The sequence below is a fragment of the Phoxinus phoxinus genome, assembly GCF_949152265.1.
Source record: "Phoxinus phoxinus genome assembly, chromosome: 23".
NCBI lineage: Eukaryota > Metazoa > Chordata > Actinopteri > Cypriniformes > Leuciscidae > Phoxinus > Phoxinus phoxinus.
In genome coordinates, this window is record NC_136898.1 from 5,404,803 (window position 1) to 5,426,757 (window position 21,955).

General features: G+C 37.1%; 2 protein-coding genes across 4 annotated transcripts in view; one reads left to right on the plus strand and one right to left on the minus strand.

Annotated features, from left to right (window-relative positions):
• The first annotated feature begins 1,144 nt into the window (after positions 1-1,144).
• Positions 1,145-16,110, plus strand: hapln1b (hyaluronan and proteoglycan link protein 1b). Of its 3 annotated transcripts, none has more exons than XM_079600334.1 (5): positions 1,145-1,270; positions 10,824-10,967; positions 12,256-12,618; positions 13,484-13,786; positions 13,973-16,110. In XM_079600334.1, the coding sequence occupies exons 2-5, from the start codon at positions 10,862-10,864 to the stop codon at positions 14,260-14,262; spliced, it is 1,062 nt and encodes a 353-aa protein (XP_079456460.1). In that variant the 5' UTR covers positions 1,145-1,270; positions 10,824-10,861; the 3' UTR covers positions 14,263-16,110. The 3 variants fall into 3 exon arrangements, with proteins under 3 accessions (XP_079456460.1, XP_079456459.1, XP_079456461.1); XM_079600333.1 differs by lacking the exon at positions 1,145-1,270 and adding an exon at positions 10,101-10,292; XM_079600335.1 differs by lacking the exon at positions 1,145-1,270 and adding an exon at positions 10,454-10,471.
• Positions 16,111-16,907: 797 nt separating this feature from the next.
• Positions 16,908-21,955, minus strand: part of vcanb (versican b) — a 28,180-nt gene continuing 23,132 nt past the window's right edge. Inside the window, exons 12-15 of the mRNA XM_079600600.1 lie at positions 20,740-20,822; positions 18,883-19,027; positions 18,622-18,804; positions 16,908-17,928 (exon numbers count right to left, since the gene is read on the minus strand). Coding sequence (XP_079456726.1) covers positions 17,795-17,928; positions 18,622-18,804; positions 18,883-19,027; positions 20,740-20,822 — 545 coding nt within the window. The 3' untranslated portion in view covers positions 16,908-17,794. The remainder of the gene's footprint in view (positions 17,929-18,621; positions 18,805-18,882; positions 19,028-20,739; positions 20,823-21,955) is intronic.

The window sequence follows — 21,955 nt, forward strand, 5'->3', positions numbered from 1 at the left end:
ATTCATGTACATTTAAATATATTTTAATATGTTTTATGCCATTTTGAAGAGTCTGAAAGTCTGAAAATGCCTTATAAAAACACAACAGTTGTATAGAAGAAATATGTGGAATATGCACATAGACTTCATAAAAAGAAAGTCTGTTTGTCCAAAAGTACAGCCTGTAAAGCTGTAAAGCTATAAACAGATATGTGATCACTGTTAGATGGGCAACCTGCTACATTAGATCTGTCTTATATGTTCAGAGTGGAATTATTCTGCATTCATTTTTGAGTGATGATTATGTTTTGTTTTGTAGTTACCTCAAGTATTTATTGAAAGAACGTTTCGTCATGTGGAAAATGGCAGAGGGAAAGTTTCCTTCTGAAGCTAAAAATGTATTTAGGTGGAAAAGCGAATGAACTAATGCTGTCAGAAAATTCGAAGAAATCACCAAAAATGGATTTGCGACCTTATCTTTAGGCAAGGAAGATATTTAAGAGTGCTTTCTCTACATGGAGCATGGGCATATTATGAATGATGTTTTAAGGTTTTTACCAAATTAGGCTAGAATTATAGCTGCATGCTTTCAAAATTTTATCAAAAGGAAAAGTTTCTCATTTATTCATTTTGACCATATCTGGTAATAAGCAGAGAGGATATGTATGTGGCTTCAGATGATTAAATGCTGAGCAAAGTGTTTATGAAAGATATTTAGAAAATAAACACATTAAAGTCATAGTTCACAAAGCAATGGCAATTCTATAATTTACTCACCATCATGTCCGTCCAAACATGTAGGCCTACTTCTTTCTTCTGTGGAGCATAAAAGAAGATAAGCCATTTAAAACTTTGAAGCAATGTGGACTGACAACAAATCTGAATAATAAAGGTGATGACATGGTCTCTTCAAAAGTCCTGACAAGAAACATTTAATATTCAAATATACCGTTTGACACTATTAAAAATGAAAAGGTAAAGCAGGCTTTAAGATACGAAATTGTATAATACATTTTAGATAATGGAGGCTGAGTGTACACAAATATATCCCTGTGGATATTCTGTAAACATTATTGAAAAACAACTTTGTTACGGGTTAGTGTGCCTTTATAATATTATTGATGACACACTAGGCTACAGCGTCTCTATCAGACACCTCTCTGTCCGTGAGCGCGCGCGTTTTCCCGCGGGTTCTGCCTTGTTCTGTGACGTGTGTGAAAATCTGCGAGCAGTTCTGACGCCGGAGCCCATCAGAGATCATTCAGCAGGACGCACAGCTCTGCTTCACAAGGTAAGAGCCTATCACTTCACATCCCTTCTTCATTTAACGTTAGAGCGAATGTTGTTCAGGCACTTTACGAGTTTATTTGTGATTATAAATTCATTTATAGGCTTTTTTTTTTTTTTTTTTTTTTTGTGTAAGACGCATCAGTTCATAGATACGAATAAAACACCTGTAGAACAGAACAGATGTTTATGTTAGTGAGTCTTTTACATTCATAAATGTCTTAAATTGTTACACGGTTTTAGCCCATCATGGGTTATTTTGGAAATACACTGAACCTTTTAGGTAAATCGTAAAAGCTCGTAAATATGTTTCTTGTCTCGTAATGATGATGCTGTCTGCAGAATGTGCTAAAGAAAAAAACGAATTAAAATGTTTAGAATATTTTTTTATAGTAGCCTATATAAATAAGCCTACTTTAGAATAAGCTTTTATTATTGTTTCTTAAAAACAGAAAAGCTATTGTGTTACATATTAAAATATTAATAAAAAATTCAATGTGGCATAACCAACTTGCATTAAGCCATTTTGCTGTCATGTGACAATCAAGGCCTATTAAGGAAAGTATTTAGTGCTCTTTGCTTGAAGGTTAAACCAAACATTTTTTTAAGTACACTCTAAAAAATGCTGGGTTGTTTCAACCCAATTTTGGGTCAAATATGGGTTTGGGTTTGTCCATATTTGACCCAAAATTGGGTTGAAACAACCCAGCATTTTTTAGAGTGTATACATTTTTTTTTAACCAGCCAATGTAAACTTGTTTTTCAATATTGTCTACAGATTAACGATATTGTTTTTCAGTATTATGAATTGGCAATCTTTTGAGGTTTAATCAGAGCTGTAATTGCATTCATAATGGATAAATGTCTTTCTCAATCTCTCCCTCAAGTCAATTTGTTTTATCCTCATGGCTTCCTAAAGCTGTTTAGTGGTTTACCAGCAGTTGAGTCAATTCATGAATACTCGCATTAACATTAACACAAACAACTTCCCCTTGTTATTTCTCAATGAATTATGAGACCGCCTGGCTCCAAAGAGACCAACAAGAGTAGCCCACATTCTGCAGAGTAAAAAGCCTGCTTGTTGAGTCCACGCATTGACAGAATGTTCTTACGGGGCAAAATAGGCACATACAGAGGGTCCACTTCAATACAGGCAAAAGTCCTGAGAAGGAACAGCTGGTTAAACAAATATTAGGGGCTAAGAGTGTGTAAATGTATAAGTTAATAATGCATGGCTTTATTTGACACATGAATGAAGCACTCTGTATTGCATGGAGGGCAGAGTTTGCCATCTATCGGTTTGGAGCAACCTTTAATCTTGAGCTTCAGTAAGGCATAGGGACATTTTGCCATATTTTCTTACCCCAGTTATACTGTATATAGACAGACCTGGAGCTAGAGCTGAAACAACAACTAATGAAAAGAAGCTATATACAAACACACTCTGTCTGTCTGGTCTTTAAGGTGGTAACACCATTGTTTCAGCAGACATGGTTCTTTAACAAAGCTGGTCAATGCAATACATGTTGCCTCGCTTGCTATTTAGCGGTGGTTAATCAGATCTGTCTGGAGGCTGTTCGGCTGCAGATCTCAAGGTCATGTCGCCAGCTTTCTCAAAGATACGCCTATTAGTGGTCTGTGATGAACATGGTTGAACTCTGACCTTTTCCTTACATGGTTGCCAAAGCACATTAAACCAGCCAATTTTCCAAATGACCTTTCGTCCTTATTCTCCACTGTGTTGTGATGTATATGAGGGTGGCCTGGGGTGATGCAATTCATTTCACCCCTGGTCTCCTCCAGGTTAATGTCTTGCATAACTTCAGAGTCTGTTTTATCTCATTAAACATTGCTCATTTCAAGCTTTGATCAGTGTTGTTAATAAGTTTTTAATAGAGATCTACTCAGAAGATAAAAATGTTCTTCATTGGTTATTTGCTGCACTTTAGGTTTAGCAAAGAACATCTTGTTATGAAGAACCATTTTTCATTGTATTGGGATCTTGAGTTGCTGTGCTCTTTGGACATTATAAAAGCTCTTGATGTAACTTCATGAATGACATTTTTTTCTCTCCTATGGCATCAAGCTATAAAACTATTTTAGTTTTAATTGTGACTTTCTGGAATGTGTTGCCATTCAAAAGGTCAAAAGGCACTCTGTAGCCCTGTTTACACCAGGTATTAAGATGCGTTTTGGTCAATCCAATCACAATTGGACGACACTAAATACAGGTGTAAACAGGGTCTAAAATGTTTTGAGCAATGTTCTCTCACCATTCCTGATTTCTAACATTCACTCAGTGTTTGGCTGGTCTTGCGGCTGTCAGAGCAGAAACTAAAGTGGCTGCTTTCCGCATTGTTTTTCCGCCATCTCCAGTCGTGTCTATATGTAAATTAAGTGAGCTTATTTCGACCCCTAGATCGAAAGATCTGAAAAAGTCTGCACCCATCCATAGACCCTCTCCTCGAATAAATCAGGACAGAAATGGTTGAAAGGAGACAGATAAAAACACAAGGTATAAATGTGTCTCCCTCACTGACTTGTGATTTAATCGACCAAAACACATCTTAATAAAAGATGTAAACAGGGCCTTAAATACATGAATACATGCCTTTTGAGACTGGACTACAATACAACAGTATTAGTAGACTGTCTTTGTAATATCTGCAAACACTTTATTTTGATGGTCCCCCAACAGGCATACTGACTATAAGTAACTTTGCAAGTACATGCCAGCTTATTCTACTAACCCTAACAGTAACAGTCTGCTAATACTCTAATAAGAGATGTACTTGCAAATTAATAAGGGTTCATCATGTAGTTGCAAAGTTACTTATAGTTAGTAGAATGTCTATCAAAATAAAGTGTAACCCAACACTAAGATTGAAAAATGCTGACAATTAGACAATGCTGACCGTTGTTGAGGACATTTACAACTGCATATTTCAGTTTTAATGAATGTTTCAAAATGCTTCATTTCCTGTAAAGGGAACAAACACAGTCTGTTGTTTATTGTAACTATATTTTTTTTCTCCTTTTGTTTTCTATTCATACATTTTCATTTATGATATAAATTTGGAGATGCAGACAGCAGGTCTAACTCTAGGGTGTGGGAGAGTATCCGGGTTGTCGAAGCAATGTGTGGATTGGGTGAAGATGCGGTAGAGAGATGGTTTTAGTTTATGCATCAGCACTGAGGACTCTTTGTGTGTACTAAGGTGGTGCAAGGGGTGACGTCAAAACCCACAGAACTCTAATGAGATGCCGGGCGGGTGGATTGGCATGAACTCGCCCCATGTAGTGCGAGGAGAAAATATTATTTCTTGAACTAACAGTTTATTTGTGGTACGGAATATTTAGCTTTCAAATAAATAGACTCAGTAACAGGCTCTATTTTTTGCCTTCTAAGTAATTGGCTGTTGATTTCAAGCTACCTGCTGCCCGATCAAGAAGTCCATCTGCTGTCCACCAGTGACGCCTTAAGATTCCATTTTTGGAGTCGGTATGAGCACCCCTGTTAACACGCCCAGGTTGTGCCGCCAAGTCAAAGGCTCTTTATACACTGAGCACAGAGACCTTCCTCAAGCTGGAGTCTATGAATAGGAGGTACATTGTCTTAAACGAACATGGAACATACTATAAAAACATTAAGGAGCAGGTACAAGCTGAATGAAAGGCTATATTTACACAAATGCCACACCCCGCCATTAAATTAATGAAACATGAATGAAACTGGATCTTTGCTTTAAAGATGCCGTAAGCTTTTCCACTTAAAGCATTTTGTCTAATACTTGACAAATTTTTTTTAGAAACATAGCTGCAATCAGAAAATAAGTCAAATCCAAATGAATTCACAATACAGCAGATTTACTCATTTTAGGATAGTCATCCCATTTTGTGTACTTTGTTTTCATCAAATCCATTTCCAAACAGTTTACTATATGAAAAAACATGGCACTGCATCAGGACACAAATTAGGGTAAGAAATCAATCAATGTTGTACAACAGGCTTGAAAAACTGAAATCAAATGTAATTAAGCAGAAATTGATAAAATAATAGTTACACACCAGTTTATTAGACATTAAAAAGTCTTAATGCATCTTTAATGGGTTATTTATGTTTATCCAACAAGATACTTGAAAATAGAGGAGAATAATAATCTTTGTTAGTAACTAACATTAACAAAAAGTAATGCTGTAAAATATATTCCTTATTATTGTTAGTTTATTTTCACAAATGAGACCTTATCGTAAAGTGTTACTAGAAAATGTATTTCTTATTCATTTACCTCACACCACAAAATAGTTGTATATGTGGATCTTAGACAGCCTCTTTGTATTATCTCGAACAGAGTCTCTTTATTGTTCATTATGAATGGGTGAACTGTTTTCTGACCTGTGCATATTGTTTCTTAAATAATGTGAAATATTAGAATATTTTAATATAAGAAGGGAACCCCATTTAACTCTATAATTCAGGACCATTCCAACTCCAATCATACAGGTTTGGAACAACATGAGGATGAATAAATTCTGAATCTTTTTTTTTTTTTTTAGGTCAATTAGCCTATTTAATTCATTCATAGAATGCAAAAAAGAGGCTACAAACCATGTCCATGTGTAGTAATAAACTTTCATGACAAAAATGCTGCGTATGACACCTGTAACAAATGGATTTGACTTAAGAACAGAGTCCATGAAATGAACTCACTTTATTAAGTGCTTGCAAAGAGTGGAGGTCGAACACATGCCTGACCTCTAGAGAAAACACATGGAAAGATTTTAAATGTTGTGACATGGCTCCTAAGTTTTGGGAGTGGTGCTTTGGATACCGAAGACTGCGTAATGACCCGTCCAATTACCCCGTCAATGGGGCCAGTCTTATCCATGTTGGTGTGCTAAATCTCCAGAAGTGTCAGTGGGTCTTTCCATACTGTTCAATCAATGTTGCCTGAAAGTATTTAATTACACTTTAAAAGTGTTAAGAGGGTAAAGAATTTCAAACAGAGTGAATCATGTCTCCAAAACAATTATTTTTTTAACTCAATGTGGCTCTAATGCCAGGTGCAGACTACACAATCACTATCACCCCGATTTTGGCACGATCCCTTTGACAGAGGGTGTCGTGTTTAATTGTATACGGCAATGCGCGTCGTGCGCAAGAATCAATTGTTTATAGTGTGCCATAGTAGACAACAACCGATGTCGCGTTTGCGACGTTTCACTATGTCCCGACAGAAATACTAGCATGTTTGATTTTTCTCTCGGTCCTCTACGACGGGTTCTGTCACATCTGTGGCATTGACCAATAGGAGCATAGAAGCTCTTCCATACACAGCTTTCAAACATGGTGAAACGAAAGAGACGATGGTATTTGTGCTGCTATAGGTGGAATTATGCAATGGATGAAAGGTTCATGGAGCTATAGCAACAATACTCCTGCTTTTATGGCTAGGATCAAACTGTCAGTCCAAATCCGATTTATATCCGATCAGATATAGCAAGTGTGAACGGCCAAAAATCACATGAAATGCGATATTCTACAAATCTGTTTCGAGCTACATCTATATGTGGTTTGAAATCCTATTCTGGAAATTCAGTCAGACATTGTTATAAGAAACATGCTGAAAGCCGCTTCAGAAACAAGGTTATGTTGTAGCAAAGTGCAGAACGAGCAAAAATGAAAATATAATGAAGACGGAATAAAGCCGCTTATACCAGCCTCCTACGTTTCTGCCACTGCCTCAGAAGACGCAGTATTCCAGCACGACAGCTAAACATGGTCATGTTGTAAATACGACAACATCTGTATTGCAAACCCCTCCATTTTGTTTTTGTTTTTGGCATTTGTTTTTGGCATTTGCCTACCAACGCAAAGTCATTGCTATAAAAACCAATGCAGATATTCCGGAAAATGAAAGAGCGGCATGACAAAAATGAGTAACCCACTTCTAGCCAAAATAACCTTGAAATTGATTTTACCAAAATAACTTGCGAGATAAGTAAGCAAAGTCAACAGCGATTACGAGGTGTTTGGTTTCATTTATTTGACATGTTCTATGCGTAGCCTATTTTTAGGCTGGTTAGTCTATTCAATTTTGGATGGTGTTTTAAATGCAAAATTGCTTGCTGAGTTGTTACAGACAAAAATATTGTGTAGTCTGAACCCAAAAGAAGACAGATATTTTACTATAACTAAATGTATCTTAATGGTAGGACATGTTGAGTAAATTAAACAGGATGTTTCGGAGAAAAACCTGTGTGAGTGACATACATTGAAAATAAGCCTGATTTCAATGTAAATGAGTGGTTTTAGGATTCCATTCATACCCTGTCATCGGTCTAATGTCTGGTGCAGAGAGATTGTGTGGCCTTCAAAGACAGCGAGTCGTTTGAAGGGTGAAAACAGTCCTCTTATTGATGTTATGGAGATTAAGGGTTACAATGCACTTTGTAGAATCAAACGTAAGCTTTAAGCACAAGTCATTGAAATCACAGGTTTACACTGCATCTATTTGTGTTGACCTGTTTCTGTATTCACCTGAAAATCACCACTGCCATCTGCACAGGTCTACTGTGGACTCAGTAGGTTTACTGCCTTAGGCCATTCAATTATGTCTGCCTTTCATCGCAAGAATAATTAACCCATTTAACAAACACATTACAAACAAAATCTTAATCTAACATGCGCATAAATTAGAGCATGCTCACTATTTTTGCTATCAGGATTGCTAAAGAACATCTCTGTGCTGTAAGTTTAGGTAACATCTTAATTAAAATGGCCAAATGATGACTGATTAATCAGTATGGATTATATATAACGGTCCATTACTAGTAAAAATGTATTGCATTTCTTTGACAAACTGAAATTATACTTTGCAATGCTTTCTGAAAGAACACATTGCTTGAAATCAGGTTGACTAGCATAATGCAGGATCACTGAAAGTTACATTTGTCTGGCACTCAATAAATTAAAGTGAAAAAAAACTTAACCACTATCACTTCTCAAGATCTACTTCCAAATGAAGAAGGGAACAGCCCTCATAGCATTGTAAAGTGATCAGCGACGACTACTCAAATCAACCACTTAAGGGATTATGTTTTCGCACATTAGGGAATGGGGGTCAAAGGGGAATGAGGTTCTGGATAAAAAGAATCCATAATCTCCCTGAGTTTTACAGCTGCTCAGAAACCAGTAGGATTTGTTAGGGAGTGACATAATGAAATGCCCCCCCAAGTTGTCTCAATGACCATTGTGTAGTCAAACTTTGTATACGGTCAAGTCGTGCATTTAGTCTCCAAACCTAGACTTGTCTAGCAGAATATTTTCTTGTACAAACAAAATACTTTTTTAAACAAAAGTTCTAAGTAAAGACTGTAAATATTTAGTTCTATTCAGAAACACAAATCTTTTCTTATCTTTGAAATAGTTTTTTTTATAAGCCATACCCAATGCATTAAAAAGTACTATTTACATGAGAATACATGGGAAAGTTAATTTCAGAGCCATTGCTATCAAACATCACTTTAAAATGACACTAATAGACGTGTGCTTAAAAGCCCAGTTAACTAAACACTTTACATCATTCCCTTAAAAAGTATAACAGAAGAAAGGTTTGGAGATTTCCAAATGAGGATTGGAAAGTTCTACAGAAACAATCTGGGACAATCTATGCTTGAGTTAAACAAGCATGTTTAATCAGGACCGATCCCAGACCTCAGATTGTTGACAAGTTATTTATTTTCTTCACAGATGATGCCATGGTTTTCTGCTTATTCCACTGCAGCAAGAGTTTGCAAGTGACCTGGTCAAAGACCTTGAGCATGATTAATGAAAAATTGGCATTGTAGTTATACAATAAATTTAGCTGGAAATGCTTATTTCAAAGATCAGGATTTATTGTCAAGGTGGTAACAGCAACCTGGCTTAAACGTACAAAAACAAGAGGAGTACAAAGTTAAGTATCAGAGTATTGAGTCACTTTTCAAACAGGCTGTCTTAAATCAAATTCACCAATCAGATTTGTTTTCTGGCAGCAAGTGATTTCAACAACAAGGGACTTTTCCCCCCAATTGCAGAATCGGTGCCTCTTCCCAGAAGATAAGTTCTCAAATTGTGCAAGACTAAGATTCTTGTGATGCTTATGTGAATTAACTGGTGGTCTGGCACTGTTTCTAAACCATTGCTGTTTTCTGATCAACTGCAGTCTATGCGTTTAGGACGTTTACCCACATTTAAAAACTCAAGGCATGGATTGTTTTCCCTGTGCTTGACCTCACTGTATACAATGGAGTGTCACAAAGGAATGTGGTTGGTAACAGTGTTCTCTGTCAACAGCACAGTTAGTGTGGATAAGAGTTAAAGGTCTGTGTTTGGTTAACCATCAGCATGCAAAACAGAGCATGTTTGACAGTCGTTACACTAAAAAGGCCTTAGGGTCACTTGGGCGGGAATAAATTCTTTTAACAGTAATAGTTGTGCCGTAAAATAGCCTCGTAGGGTAATTCCGCACAGCAGACCCATGTGGCGTCCTTCAAGCCCCTACCCAAAGCAGGGTATTACTTTTTTTGAAAGAATGTCTAGAGCTCCTTTGCATTGTCTTTTGTCTTTTTTTCTTCTTCTTTTTTTGCAACAGAGGACTTTGTATCCTTCTCCTACACTGAACCCATATGATTTTACCTTGTCACAGTTGAGCAAGCTCACTGTACCGAGGTAACTTATCGGTCACAGGAGAGGGCACTGCATCTGCGAGTCCTCACTGTTATCAGCGGTGGCTTCCTGGTATGCGTAATGACTGTTTGCAGGCTGGGTTTGGGGGGGTTGGCTATTCTGCAGAGCAGTTCTGCTGACTGCAGTAGAGAGGAACTACCTCAGTGCGTCAGCACTCTGAAATGAATGAAGAAAAAAACGAATCAATCAGAGTGACTGCAGAGAGAGAGAAGAGTCTACACACTTTCTAAACCTGATCTTTTGTGTAGCCGTCCTCACATGCGCTAGTGGCTGAGAGCACGCGCTCCGTAAGATGGTAAGTCCTTTCTGAGCTTGGTGTCTGTAGGGAGACGATCTGTGTTGAAGAAGTGTGCCTGCAAAGTTTTGTGCTAGTTTGTGCCGTAGTGATCATCTTGACTGCACTTTTTTCACACTTCAGTGCCTCTTAAGGTGAAGAGTATGGAGGCAGTCCTGCAGCACTGTCGGATTGCGCTGGTATTAATTGGGATTTATGCATGCGTGAAAAGTTTAACGGTCCTAGGCATTTATTGCTGTAGCTGTCCTTTTTGTGTCAGTGTCTTTCTGAGCGATGTGGTGAAAAGGACACTGTGTGCGCTTGTGTCTGCGTGACAGCACTGCACTGGGGATTTACTGCAGATGGAAACGTGCATGCAATCTGGTGCAAGTCACAAAATACTGAACTCTGTCACAAACTCCATAAAGCCTAAAAATATAACTGTAAATAATGTCTCCTTCATAATAGGAACTAGTTTGGATATACAGTATATACATGGTTTTGTAAAATGCACACTGTCTGACAGCCCTTATTCTTGTGTTCTCTATGTAGTGAAGTACCCCCCAACCCCCCCGGTGCTATAAATCAAGATGGCCTTCCTGCTTCTCTTCCTCTTGGTCCTCTCCGAGAGCCGAGCTGACAACTTTGATGAGGCATACAGTGACCTGGAAAACTACAGGACAATATACATATCAGGTAAGAGATGGGAAAAGGTGTGTTTGTGTGTGAAAGTACATAGAAAGAGAGTGTAGAGAGATAGAGAGGGGGTTGAACTGCCCATCCCCTAAATGGTGCTCCCCCTCCAGCATTTCTTAACAGGGGCACTCACCGTAATTATCTCATTGGGTGTTGGCTTAGGTGATTCAAAACCCTCTGGCTCCCATCACAGGACGCAAAGTGGCTGGAATTACTTACTACAAGTGTTAAATAATTGATAAGCTCCATATTTACTCATGCTGAGAGATGATAATAGTATCAGACTCCCTGACCGCATATGCAAAAGTAGTATCAGCCTCCCTGACCACATATGCGAAATAACCAAGATTAGATTGTGTGAACAACAATATATTAAGTATAAAAAACACCACAATGTGTCGATAAGAAAAGATGCAACGATAAGAAAAGATGCCACGACAAGTGATTACAACTATCTCTATAAAATGTTGACCCAAACAACCACATCAAATGCACTTTGTAGCTTGGGTTCAATTTCTATTTTGAATCATGCAAAGTAGCCACCAGTAAAATCCCATTTGTTCCCGGAAATCATGTGGCACTTACTTTCCAACACCAAGACGAAAACGTGTTGCATTGCACCTGGTTAGGACACTGTGCCAGTGCCTGTATTTTAAAGCTTGGTTGATGTTTTGACAGAGAAGCATTCCATTAGCAGAAGCTGGATTTATCTACAATTTAGCTGCAGTGTGTCTTTGCTTACCGGAGAACTTGCAGGTTTTCATCAGATCCAACAGGGTGTTGCTGAGAACTTGTTTGTGACAGTCTAACTCAGATCCTTATCTGGCACCCGGTCCATGGGGAAGAGTATGGGAGAGTTTTACTTTCATATACAAATCCCTCTAACAGTTATTTATAAATGAAAACTGTCAAGAATTTTTATAGTTATATGTGCACTAAAATGGTTAGTAGCAAGAGTAGCAACACATACTGGAGTGTATTCATTGAAAGAGCATGCACAGTTTCTGTCATAAAGATGTTGGGGAGTTTTATTCCTAAGAAATGTAGAAAACATGATGATTCATGTATTTACATAACCACAACAGTATGTAGCAATAAGACAAAGAGAGATTCACAATATCATCTTTGTGAAACGCCTTATTGTTATTGGACACCAACCAATGCAACAGGGACAAAAAGAATCAGAGCCATGGCTATTACATCAGTTGCAATCTGCAATAATATTGTATCTATTTCTTTACTTACTACTTGAATAAACATCTAAATATCACTTTCTTTGATTTTTTAGAAAATGGCCCCCGACTCTCAGTTGACACAGCACAACCCAAAGTAATCTCACAACGTGGAGGCAACGCAACACTGCCATGCAAGTTCAACCGGGATCCCTCGTCTGCCCCAAATCCCAAACTGAGGATTAAATGGACTAAACTGACTTCAGACTATCTTAAGGAAATCGATGTTTTCGTAGCTTTGGGCTTTCACAAAAAGAGCTACGGTCAATTCCATGGCCGTGTGCACCTTCAGGCTGCCAGCGAGAATGATGCCTCACTGGTTATCACTGAGATCATGCTGGAGGATTATGGGAAATACAAGTGTGAAGTCATCGATGGCTTGGAGGATGATACAGCAGTTGTATCCCTTGACCTGCAAGGTAAAGCATAGATTCATGTTATCTTGCTGATTCCTACACAATCTCAAGGAAATGTTCCTCTAGCAACATTTAGCCTAGTCACACAACACCAAGTCTTTACGGTACTGTAGGTTTAGTTTTGTTTCAGAAGATTTTGGTAAGTCTCACCTTGGTAAAAAGATGCTTAAAGTTTTGCTGGCGAACAACATGGCTAGCAGGTCTACCATGTTGGCCAGCACCAAACAATAATCTTTCCTAAAATTATGCATTTTTAAAAAATCTTTGAAAGTTGTAATTTGGTTCTGTTAATGCAAGTATTGTACGTTATCATTAACCAAAAAGTTTTCTATAGATATTCTGTACATCTTCTGCATATTTTCAAACACGGTAACCTCTGAAGTGGCCACATTTTGTAGGTGCATGTAAAAATATTGCTACAGCAACATTACCATTGTGACACTGGGCTGGATTTTTTGGAATATTGCACAATACTATACACTGTTTATTCAACATACTTGGCTGTTCCTCAAGCCAATTAGATATGAGATAGCATTGTGCTGACTCTCTTCACACTGTGTGCAAGGTAAACGCTATTTAATAGTCTTATAATGCGGACTAGAACAACTTTTAAATCTGGACCATCAGCAAGATCCTGACACAAGAGCTATCAGGGCCAAATAATGGGACATTTATTTGGTCCTTGCTGTCTGCATTCTTGGCATTACTTCAGCTGCATGCAATAGATCAAAATTTAGATGGTCCATTGGAAAAAAAACAGATTTAGCAATCAGGAATTTGATTATTGCCAGATTACGCACATAATAGAAGGACTTCTATTATGAAATTATGCAATTTCATACCTTTTCTGGTCTTTGGCTTTCTACAGGCATTCTGTTTCCATATTTTCCTCGACTGGGTCGTTACAACCTGAACTTCCCTGACGCCGAGAAAGCTTGCAGAGACCAGGATGCCATCATGGCATCTTTCGACCAGCTGTACGATGCCTGGAGAGACGGGTTGGATTGGTGCAATGCAGGGTGGCTCAGTGACGGATCGGTGCAATACCCCATCACCAAACCCAGAGAGCCATGTGGAGGCAAAAACACCATTCCCGGTGTGAGGAATTATGGGATGCGTGACAAGCAAAAAGAAAGATATGATGTCTTCTGTTTCACCTCTAACTACAAAGGTTGGTCCTTTCCAACTGTTTGATAAAAGACATTTAAAATAGGCTAGCAACTCCAAAAAATGTAAAGCAACTGATCTGATACATAATGTATGACAGGGAAAAACTAATTGAGTTCAGCCATGCAAAGAATCTCTAATGAAAATGATTGGCTTTGAGAATAAACGCTTACCCTTTTCTTTTTTCCAGGACGTTTCTATTATTTGATACACCCTTCCAAGCTTACATATAATGAAGCAGTGCAGGCATGTCAAAAGGATGGTGCTCAGATTGCCAAAGTCGGGCAGATGTACGCAGCATGGAAGCTGCTGGGCTACGACCGCTGCGACGCAGGCTGGCTGGCAGACGGTAGTGTACGGTACCCGATCTCAATACCACGCAAGCGGTGCAGTCCCACAGAGGCCGCCGTACGCTTCTCTGGATTCCCAGACAAGAAGCACAAACTCTACGGTGTCTACTGCTACAAGAGTGACAACTGAGCATACAAACCATACAACTCACGAACTAAATGTAATAATGTAAGGCGTTAGTTCGAGTGCATTAAAACTGTGACAAAGTCTCTAGATACTGTAATACAGAAGGATTTGAGGATAAAGAAAGTAACTGGTGTTTGTTTGAAGGAAAGATTCTGTAGGATTAGGCACATCACGCGCCCTCTTCCCTCAAAATCAGGAATTCACTACAAGATGGCAACAGGACAGGAATAGTATTCATAGGATGCCACAGAAATTATAGCTACGTTTCAGGTCTGAACTATCATATACAGCAGTGCTGAAGGAAGAGATATTTGACAAGATTGCAGTAGAAAATCACACTGTGCTCTTCCATTTAGCATGCAGTAGCTTGAGGGATGTTCTAGAACCGAATGACAAAAAAGCTTAAATACTTTCAACTGATACCTTTGGGCAATTAGTTTGTCATTCAAGAACATCATATCCCATATAAATAGCATGATGGAAAATATATTTTCTGTTGATAGGAAGACAAATTCAACAAAAGTGCTAAATACCATATAGAACAGTTATGGCACAATGAACGCGATTTTTCCCTTTGCCATCCTTACAGGGTGCTAAATTGTATTATTTCTTAAAAACATACCTTTTTAAATTTAGTTCAAAAACAGTTTATGTGTGGACCAAACCATGTTGAGTCATATGTCGCATTAAGAAACAAAACATTGTTCTGTGATTTTTTTTAACTATTGAAGTATACAAGTAGAGTGTTTATAAATGTATGTTAATTTTCTTTTTCTTGAAACAATGTTTATAAGATGTCTCCCCTACGTCACAATGTAAGACCTTCAGAGCTCCACTGTATCGACCTCGTCACTGTCAAACCTTTTTTTTGTTGTCTCCAGTATGATGAAGAAAGTTGTTGTTCATGCCTCAGACATCATAACAAAAACATTGTGTTTCAAAAGTAAATCAATTGTTTTTTGTATTTCTGTTCTGTTCTATTTCAGACCTGAAATTAATCAATTCATGACACCATAGAAAACCTATCTTCAAACATAGCCCATAGCGATGGTGCCAAATGTTAATACAAATTGGTTTGCTAGAGTAAGTCGTGCGAAAGAAAGCACACGGCCCAGTTTCTAGCCCATGTGATGAGTAGTTTTAGTCTATGCATGTTACCGTTTACAGATAGCAAGACTGAGGTGGTCAAAAAGATGACAGTGCTAATGACCATGTTGTGTTACTTAGTAAAAGAAAAACAGCACAATGCAATTTATCTTCTATTGTAGAAAAAAATCAACCTTGCAGGTAAAGGTTTACTCAAAGACGAAGCAAAAAAATAATGGCACAACAAAAAAGTGCATAGTTAGCATGTTGCATTCAGTCTTGTCTATGAAGCAGTAGACCTTCAGAAAAACATGTCAAGCCAAGGCATTTGGAAACAAACAATTAAAACAGACTGCCAAGCTAAGACAAAAACAACTTAATATTGTTTTATTATTGTTATCATTACTATTAGAGACAACACAGCCAGTTTAGAACTACGTTCATGAGTTTTAGCCGCTACACTAAATTACCAGCTCCACAAAATATTTCTAAATATTAAAGGTTTCAAAATAATTGCATATGTATTCACATTCATTTCATTTTGTTTTGACTCTGGCAACTGTACATGTGCCTTGTTTACAAGACTTCAAATACATTTTAGAACTGGATGCTTAGATATGTCTTTATAGGCAGCGTTAACATTTTTCACCCTTGTTTTGTGTACATAAAGTATAATTAAACGGATGATTTGACTGTAGCAATGTAAAATAAATAAATAAATAAAAAAACATTGACCCAAAGAAAAATAAACAATCAGTCAAATATATATTTGGTGTGGTTGTTTTCTCACTGCCAAAACTGTGTCAAGGAAGAGAAATCGCAAATATTTCATTATATTTGTTTTGCCAGTTCTCTCGAATAATTTTTCTTGCAGCTGATTGGCTCAATAAATAAATAAATACGAATTATAACCCCCAAAACATATAGTGGGTTTGAGGTTGGTATCTCAAAAATTTACATTTTACATTTTAATCATATTATTCGAAACTGCAAAAAGTAATGGATTCATCAACATTGACGACTATAGCATAGCCTACAGTAAGATGGCCTAAAGTCATGGACCAATGCCAGGAAGCTATTTGTTATGGGTCTTTGACTAAAGGTAGTTGTGGTAACTGCATTTTCACTTTAGTTTTTTTTTTTTTTTCAGGTCAGGTGTCAATTAAACTGAAACCATATTTCTGGTCTCAATACATTATAGCCAAAGTCACTCAGAAAACACAAATGGAATGACATATTTAGATGGTGAGAGGATCCTCTAGGAATTGCTCCATTTATTATCAGATGTAATCTCAAAAGAACAATGAACAGTGTTCATGTTTAACCATCCACAGCCTTACCTTGTCAACGTTACCAAGTCGGAAGGCGTCGAGAAGAAAGTCGTAAAAACCATAGACAGGTAAAAACAGAGTCTGTTCATTCCCGTCACACGTCAACTTCAAGATGGCGCGGGAAAATCTCCGTTACCGTTACATCGCCCTCTTATGGTCAACATCAGCCATAACAATTTACTATCACAATTAACGTGTGATTTTTATGATATTACGCAATCAAACACACGGTTTAAACGTGTTCATAATACTTTATTATTTAAAATCTCACAGTTCATTCATTGTTATAGGCCTATGTATCTTCAGCAATAAATTAAACTTCTATGGCTTCATGTAACATTTGTAATGCTTGACAAAACTGCTAGTTCATTCAACCACACATACAGTATTCATATTTTCATATTTTACCATGACATTCATTTAAAAAAGTAAAAATGATTACAAACCCACATATTAAAAAAACAAAAATATATATTTCGATGCCATATGAGAATATGATTATGAGAGTGTACAATAGTTTGGTGTTATCAGAGTAATCCTCACAACTACAGAGGATGCTGTCGAGGAAAATGACGATGAAGATTTGTTTTCCAGTCATGAGTTGCAGTCCATTCAGCATTGTTTGTCCTCCAGCCCCGTGACATCCCTTTTGAACCCCCCATCACCACAATGTGAAACAAAATAATGCCTATTGTTCTTTGACTCTTCGTACATGTGTACTGTAATTGTTTTGTTTATACTCTGCTCGTACCATAGTGCTCTTTTATTGAGCCAAAGGAAATCCCGTTCTTCGCAAGCAAAGGTTACAGATGACTTTAAAAAAAAAGTCACCATTCACAGCTGTTTTTACTTGTTCATTATCTCTACTATATACATTTCATCCAGAGACCCCCCTCCCCATGTCAAAACATTAAGACATTATTACAATATGCGATGTACACTGTTGCATAGTCAAAGATAAAGTACACTCTCAGTGGGTGTGTGATGGTGTTTTTTGCAGTCCCTCAGGGTAATTCACTTCGGCTCTAAAACATTCATCAGGCACATAGTTTGGCTTCGCCCCTTTCGACTGAAGACCTTCTCTGTGGATGTGAAGCATCTGTAGCTCTGGATGGAGATCAGTGTATGGAGTCCTCCGTTGTTTTTAACCAGCGGTGATGGTACTGCGCCGACTCACTGTAGCGTCTCTTACTGTTGTTGTAATAGTTATTGTTTTGATATTTGTGTGCAAACGTCTTCTGGTAGGTAGATGCTGCAGATTAAAAGGCAACGATATGTTAACTTTTACCCAAAAATTATTTGAAAGATTATTGCAAAATGTCTTGAGTGAGACATTAATTTGATATATAGGTTTTTATTTTTTGAATAATCACTTAAATAGCAAAAATGCTTGTGTGACTGCAATGCACTTTCTATTTTTAAAAAAAGGTCATTTTCAATAATCAAAAATCATAAAAAAATTGTTTGAGTTAATAAAAAATAAAACATTTTATAATAAACATAACCTTAAAGACCTAAAAATGTACTTATAAATTGTTGTCGGTCACTGATTCCAAGTTACAAGACAAAAAAATGTAGTTAGTAACATAATCCATTACATTACACATTTAAGGTAATATGATCTGACTACTTTTTGATTACTTTTGACCTAAATGAATGGCCAATGAATATAATCTAATTACAAGAATCTGATTACGTAATCCAGATTACATGTAATTAGTTACTTTCCAGCATATGTACTGTTTATACATATATATTTATGGTGCTTGGTAGAAACTGATGTAATCTAATGTAACATATGTATTAAGTTTAAATACTAGTAAACACGACCCAAAAAAATTGACATTAAATGAAAATAAAAACTGAAAATATAAAAATAAAAACAAATTCAAAACTTTAATAATATATAAATAATACTAAAACAGCACTATAATCAGAGACTTACGATTCAAGCATGTGATCTTGGGCTTGTCCCAGAGGCCATCTTCTCGGCATCTGATAGTAGGAACGTGTCTTTGGATGAAGCCGTCCTTGCAGTGGTACCTGACCAGAGAGTTGATTTCATAGCGTGGCTTCATGCTGCCATAGATATGGGCGTCTTTAATGACAGGGGGCGGACCACAGGACACTGGGACAGAGGAAAATGAAGGTCAAAGACAATGAACTCACAGTAAGCAACACTGCAGACTAGCTGAGGAGGTCTCACCTGTGCCCTTCTTGCAGGTGAAGGTCAGGTGGTAATTGCACGGCACATCATTCCACTGGCCGTTCTCATGCCAGATCATCACCACGCAGTCCTCGCCCGCGGAGAAGAAGCTGTCCGGCTGACCCTCTCTCCAGTTCTCAAATTGCTAGTGCGCAGGAACACAAGTAGAGTGTGTTATTCTGTTCGTGCACCACTGCATGTGCCCACACGAGGGTGCAAATATCACATGTAAGAATCCAAATCGAATGCATTTTATACACATCTGGAAGGGCTACACGGGACTTTCCCTGATAAAAATGGGGGAAAGGGATGATGCGTTATTCAAACAAAATGTACTGCTGCATTCAATTTGCATGGGTTGAACACAAACACACAAGCCCCATTTCATGCGTGTAAAGGCAGAAACAACATCAAATAAATAACAAAAAACAGGATGACGCAAGGTCATTACAAAGATTTATATTCATAATATATATATATCATTTTAATATATTCATATTAATACATACACACAAACACATTTTTATATATATATATATATATATATATATATATATATATATAAACTGTTTAATATATTCTATCCTCAAACCCTAGAACTTCATTTTCAAACATCATCACTTAATATGATTTATATGTTGTTTTCCTCGTGGGGGACCAAAAAATGTAACCCCACGGACAGGGATTTTGGATATTGCAATATTTGTCAGGACATTTTGTTCCCATAACATAGAGTTTACCAGCTTTTATGTCGTAATGACTTTCAGTCAATAACATACTACTTAATATAAAATAAAAAAGCTACTACTATTTTTGCAGTGTGTAGTGTGTCCACCTTATTTTTAATGTAAGAGCAGGTGCAGCAATTATTATCGTAATCATAAACAAAAAGATTGACTGTTTACTGAACTTTTGATATTCTTCCAGTTATTTACCCATTGCCATTAATAAATCAGAAGTTTCACACATTTACAGGACATAGCTTACTTCTGTGTTGCAAAATAAGATGTATATACTGTAGACAGTATGCACATTTTCGGTATGCATGGAATTAACATAGAAATTAGCCAAAATATGCATTATACAACCAAAGCACACTACTGTATCCCACAATGCAATGCCCTCTTCCTATTTTCAGCATGACAAATTAACTACAAACAACATCAACATTTTTAAAACCTACAGAAATAATTTAATAATTTGTCAAAAGTCAAAACATTCGTAAAACGTAAAACATCCGTATTTTTAAGATGATAACAGGACTTCACTTGCTGAATTTAACATTAAACTTTTGCAAAGTGTGCAGTTTTGCATTCTGATTAATATGGTGTTTTGGTTACACTTTATTTTAAGATGTCATTGTCACAGTGTAATTATATATTTAAGTACTGAGTAATATTAAGCAACTACATGTACTTACTATAGGGTTAGGGTATATCATGCATAATTTACTCTTATTACTATGGTAAGTACATGTAACATGTAACAAGGACACTGTAAAATAAAGTATTACCGGTATTTTAAATTGATTAATTATTGTTGAGTGCGGTACGCTTCTGTTACCACACAGGATGATAGAAATGCTAAAGCAAGAACTTTCCCATTAGCATTAGCATTAGCATCATCTCATGGTTTATGGTAGAGACACTTGCACTTGGGTGGCACATTTTTATACTGTGTTTTTAAAGTCTGTGTTCTCACTCATTTTAGGATCAAACAACCTCATTTATTCATTGTCACACAAAACTTAAACAAAACAAGAATGACTCATATCTCTGCAATCCTGGACACCTGGAACACAGAAGTGCATCTAATAAACAGACATTATTAGGATCAAAATAATGAATCCCATCTTACCATAGGGTGTCCATCAGTCCAGCGGAAATCATTGTTAAACATTTTATCGTTCAGCCCGATCCACTGATAGTCATGGCCCAAACCTACAAGACAATTACACATCTCTGTCAAGTCCATACAAACAATCATATAACTTAAGATTTAGAGCACAAGTTGTATAGATTTCTGTTATATGCTACTGGTTATCCGTCTCATTCTGCTGCTATTGGTGGGAAAAATGGATAGTTCCCGCTTCAAACTGCTGTGTCAGACTGGTCAGGAAACTCAAACAAACAGAGCAATGTTTTGACAGCACCACAAGCTTATACTTTTGGGGATAATCAACCCACTTATAGTTGTCTCTGCATATGAAACGAGGAAATGCATATTTTAACTGAATAAAACACATTTTTAAGCTACTTTTTATGTGAGGACCTTTGCAGCTTCTTTGACATCTTTAATAGACCACCTGGCTGAAGTGAAAATAGCAGGAAATCATTTAAACCAAACCACACATCAAATGACAAACAAATGTAGAACGTTTCTGTGCCTGGAGCAGCCAAGATGAAGTTTGTTTAGTTTGGAGTCAACAGCGTGGTCAAGCACTTTTAATATGACATATGCTTTGTTTAATCATTGCAGGATCATTTGGTCCTGAATATCTGTTTTTTTTTTCCCTATTTAAAACGTACAGAAATAAAACTAGATTTTATACATTTGATGAAAATGTAGGCTATCTGTCTAGCCACCACAATGTTAGGCTGCTGTGGGTGTTTGCCAAAACTATCGGTTGCAAAAATGTTCTTGTGGTTTTTACAGCATTGCTTTAGATTGATGCAGATGATGTATTTTTGTAGGACAAAACACGGAAACGAGTTAGCATCCAGTTCCACCGTCCTAAAGTCAAAGGGTTTTTTGGTTAAATGCATGAAAAAGCTGGTTGCTAACAAGTGGCTAAATGGGACTACAGAGGTTCCCTGGGACATTAAACGTCATCACAGCGAACAGGTAAACTCATCTACTCACTAGTCCACTTTCACAGCCTCACTGTGTTTATAATCGCACTCTTGCAATCTATTTTACCTCAAACTTTCATGGAAAATGTTTTTACATAAAGACATAAGAGTTGGCAGAAGCGTAAAGATTGTGACGTTGAAGTCATGCGACCGCGGTGAAGTTCTTTTATAGCCTACGTTTATAGCCTTTTATACTGCCGATTGTATTTAGGCTTCAAAAT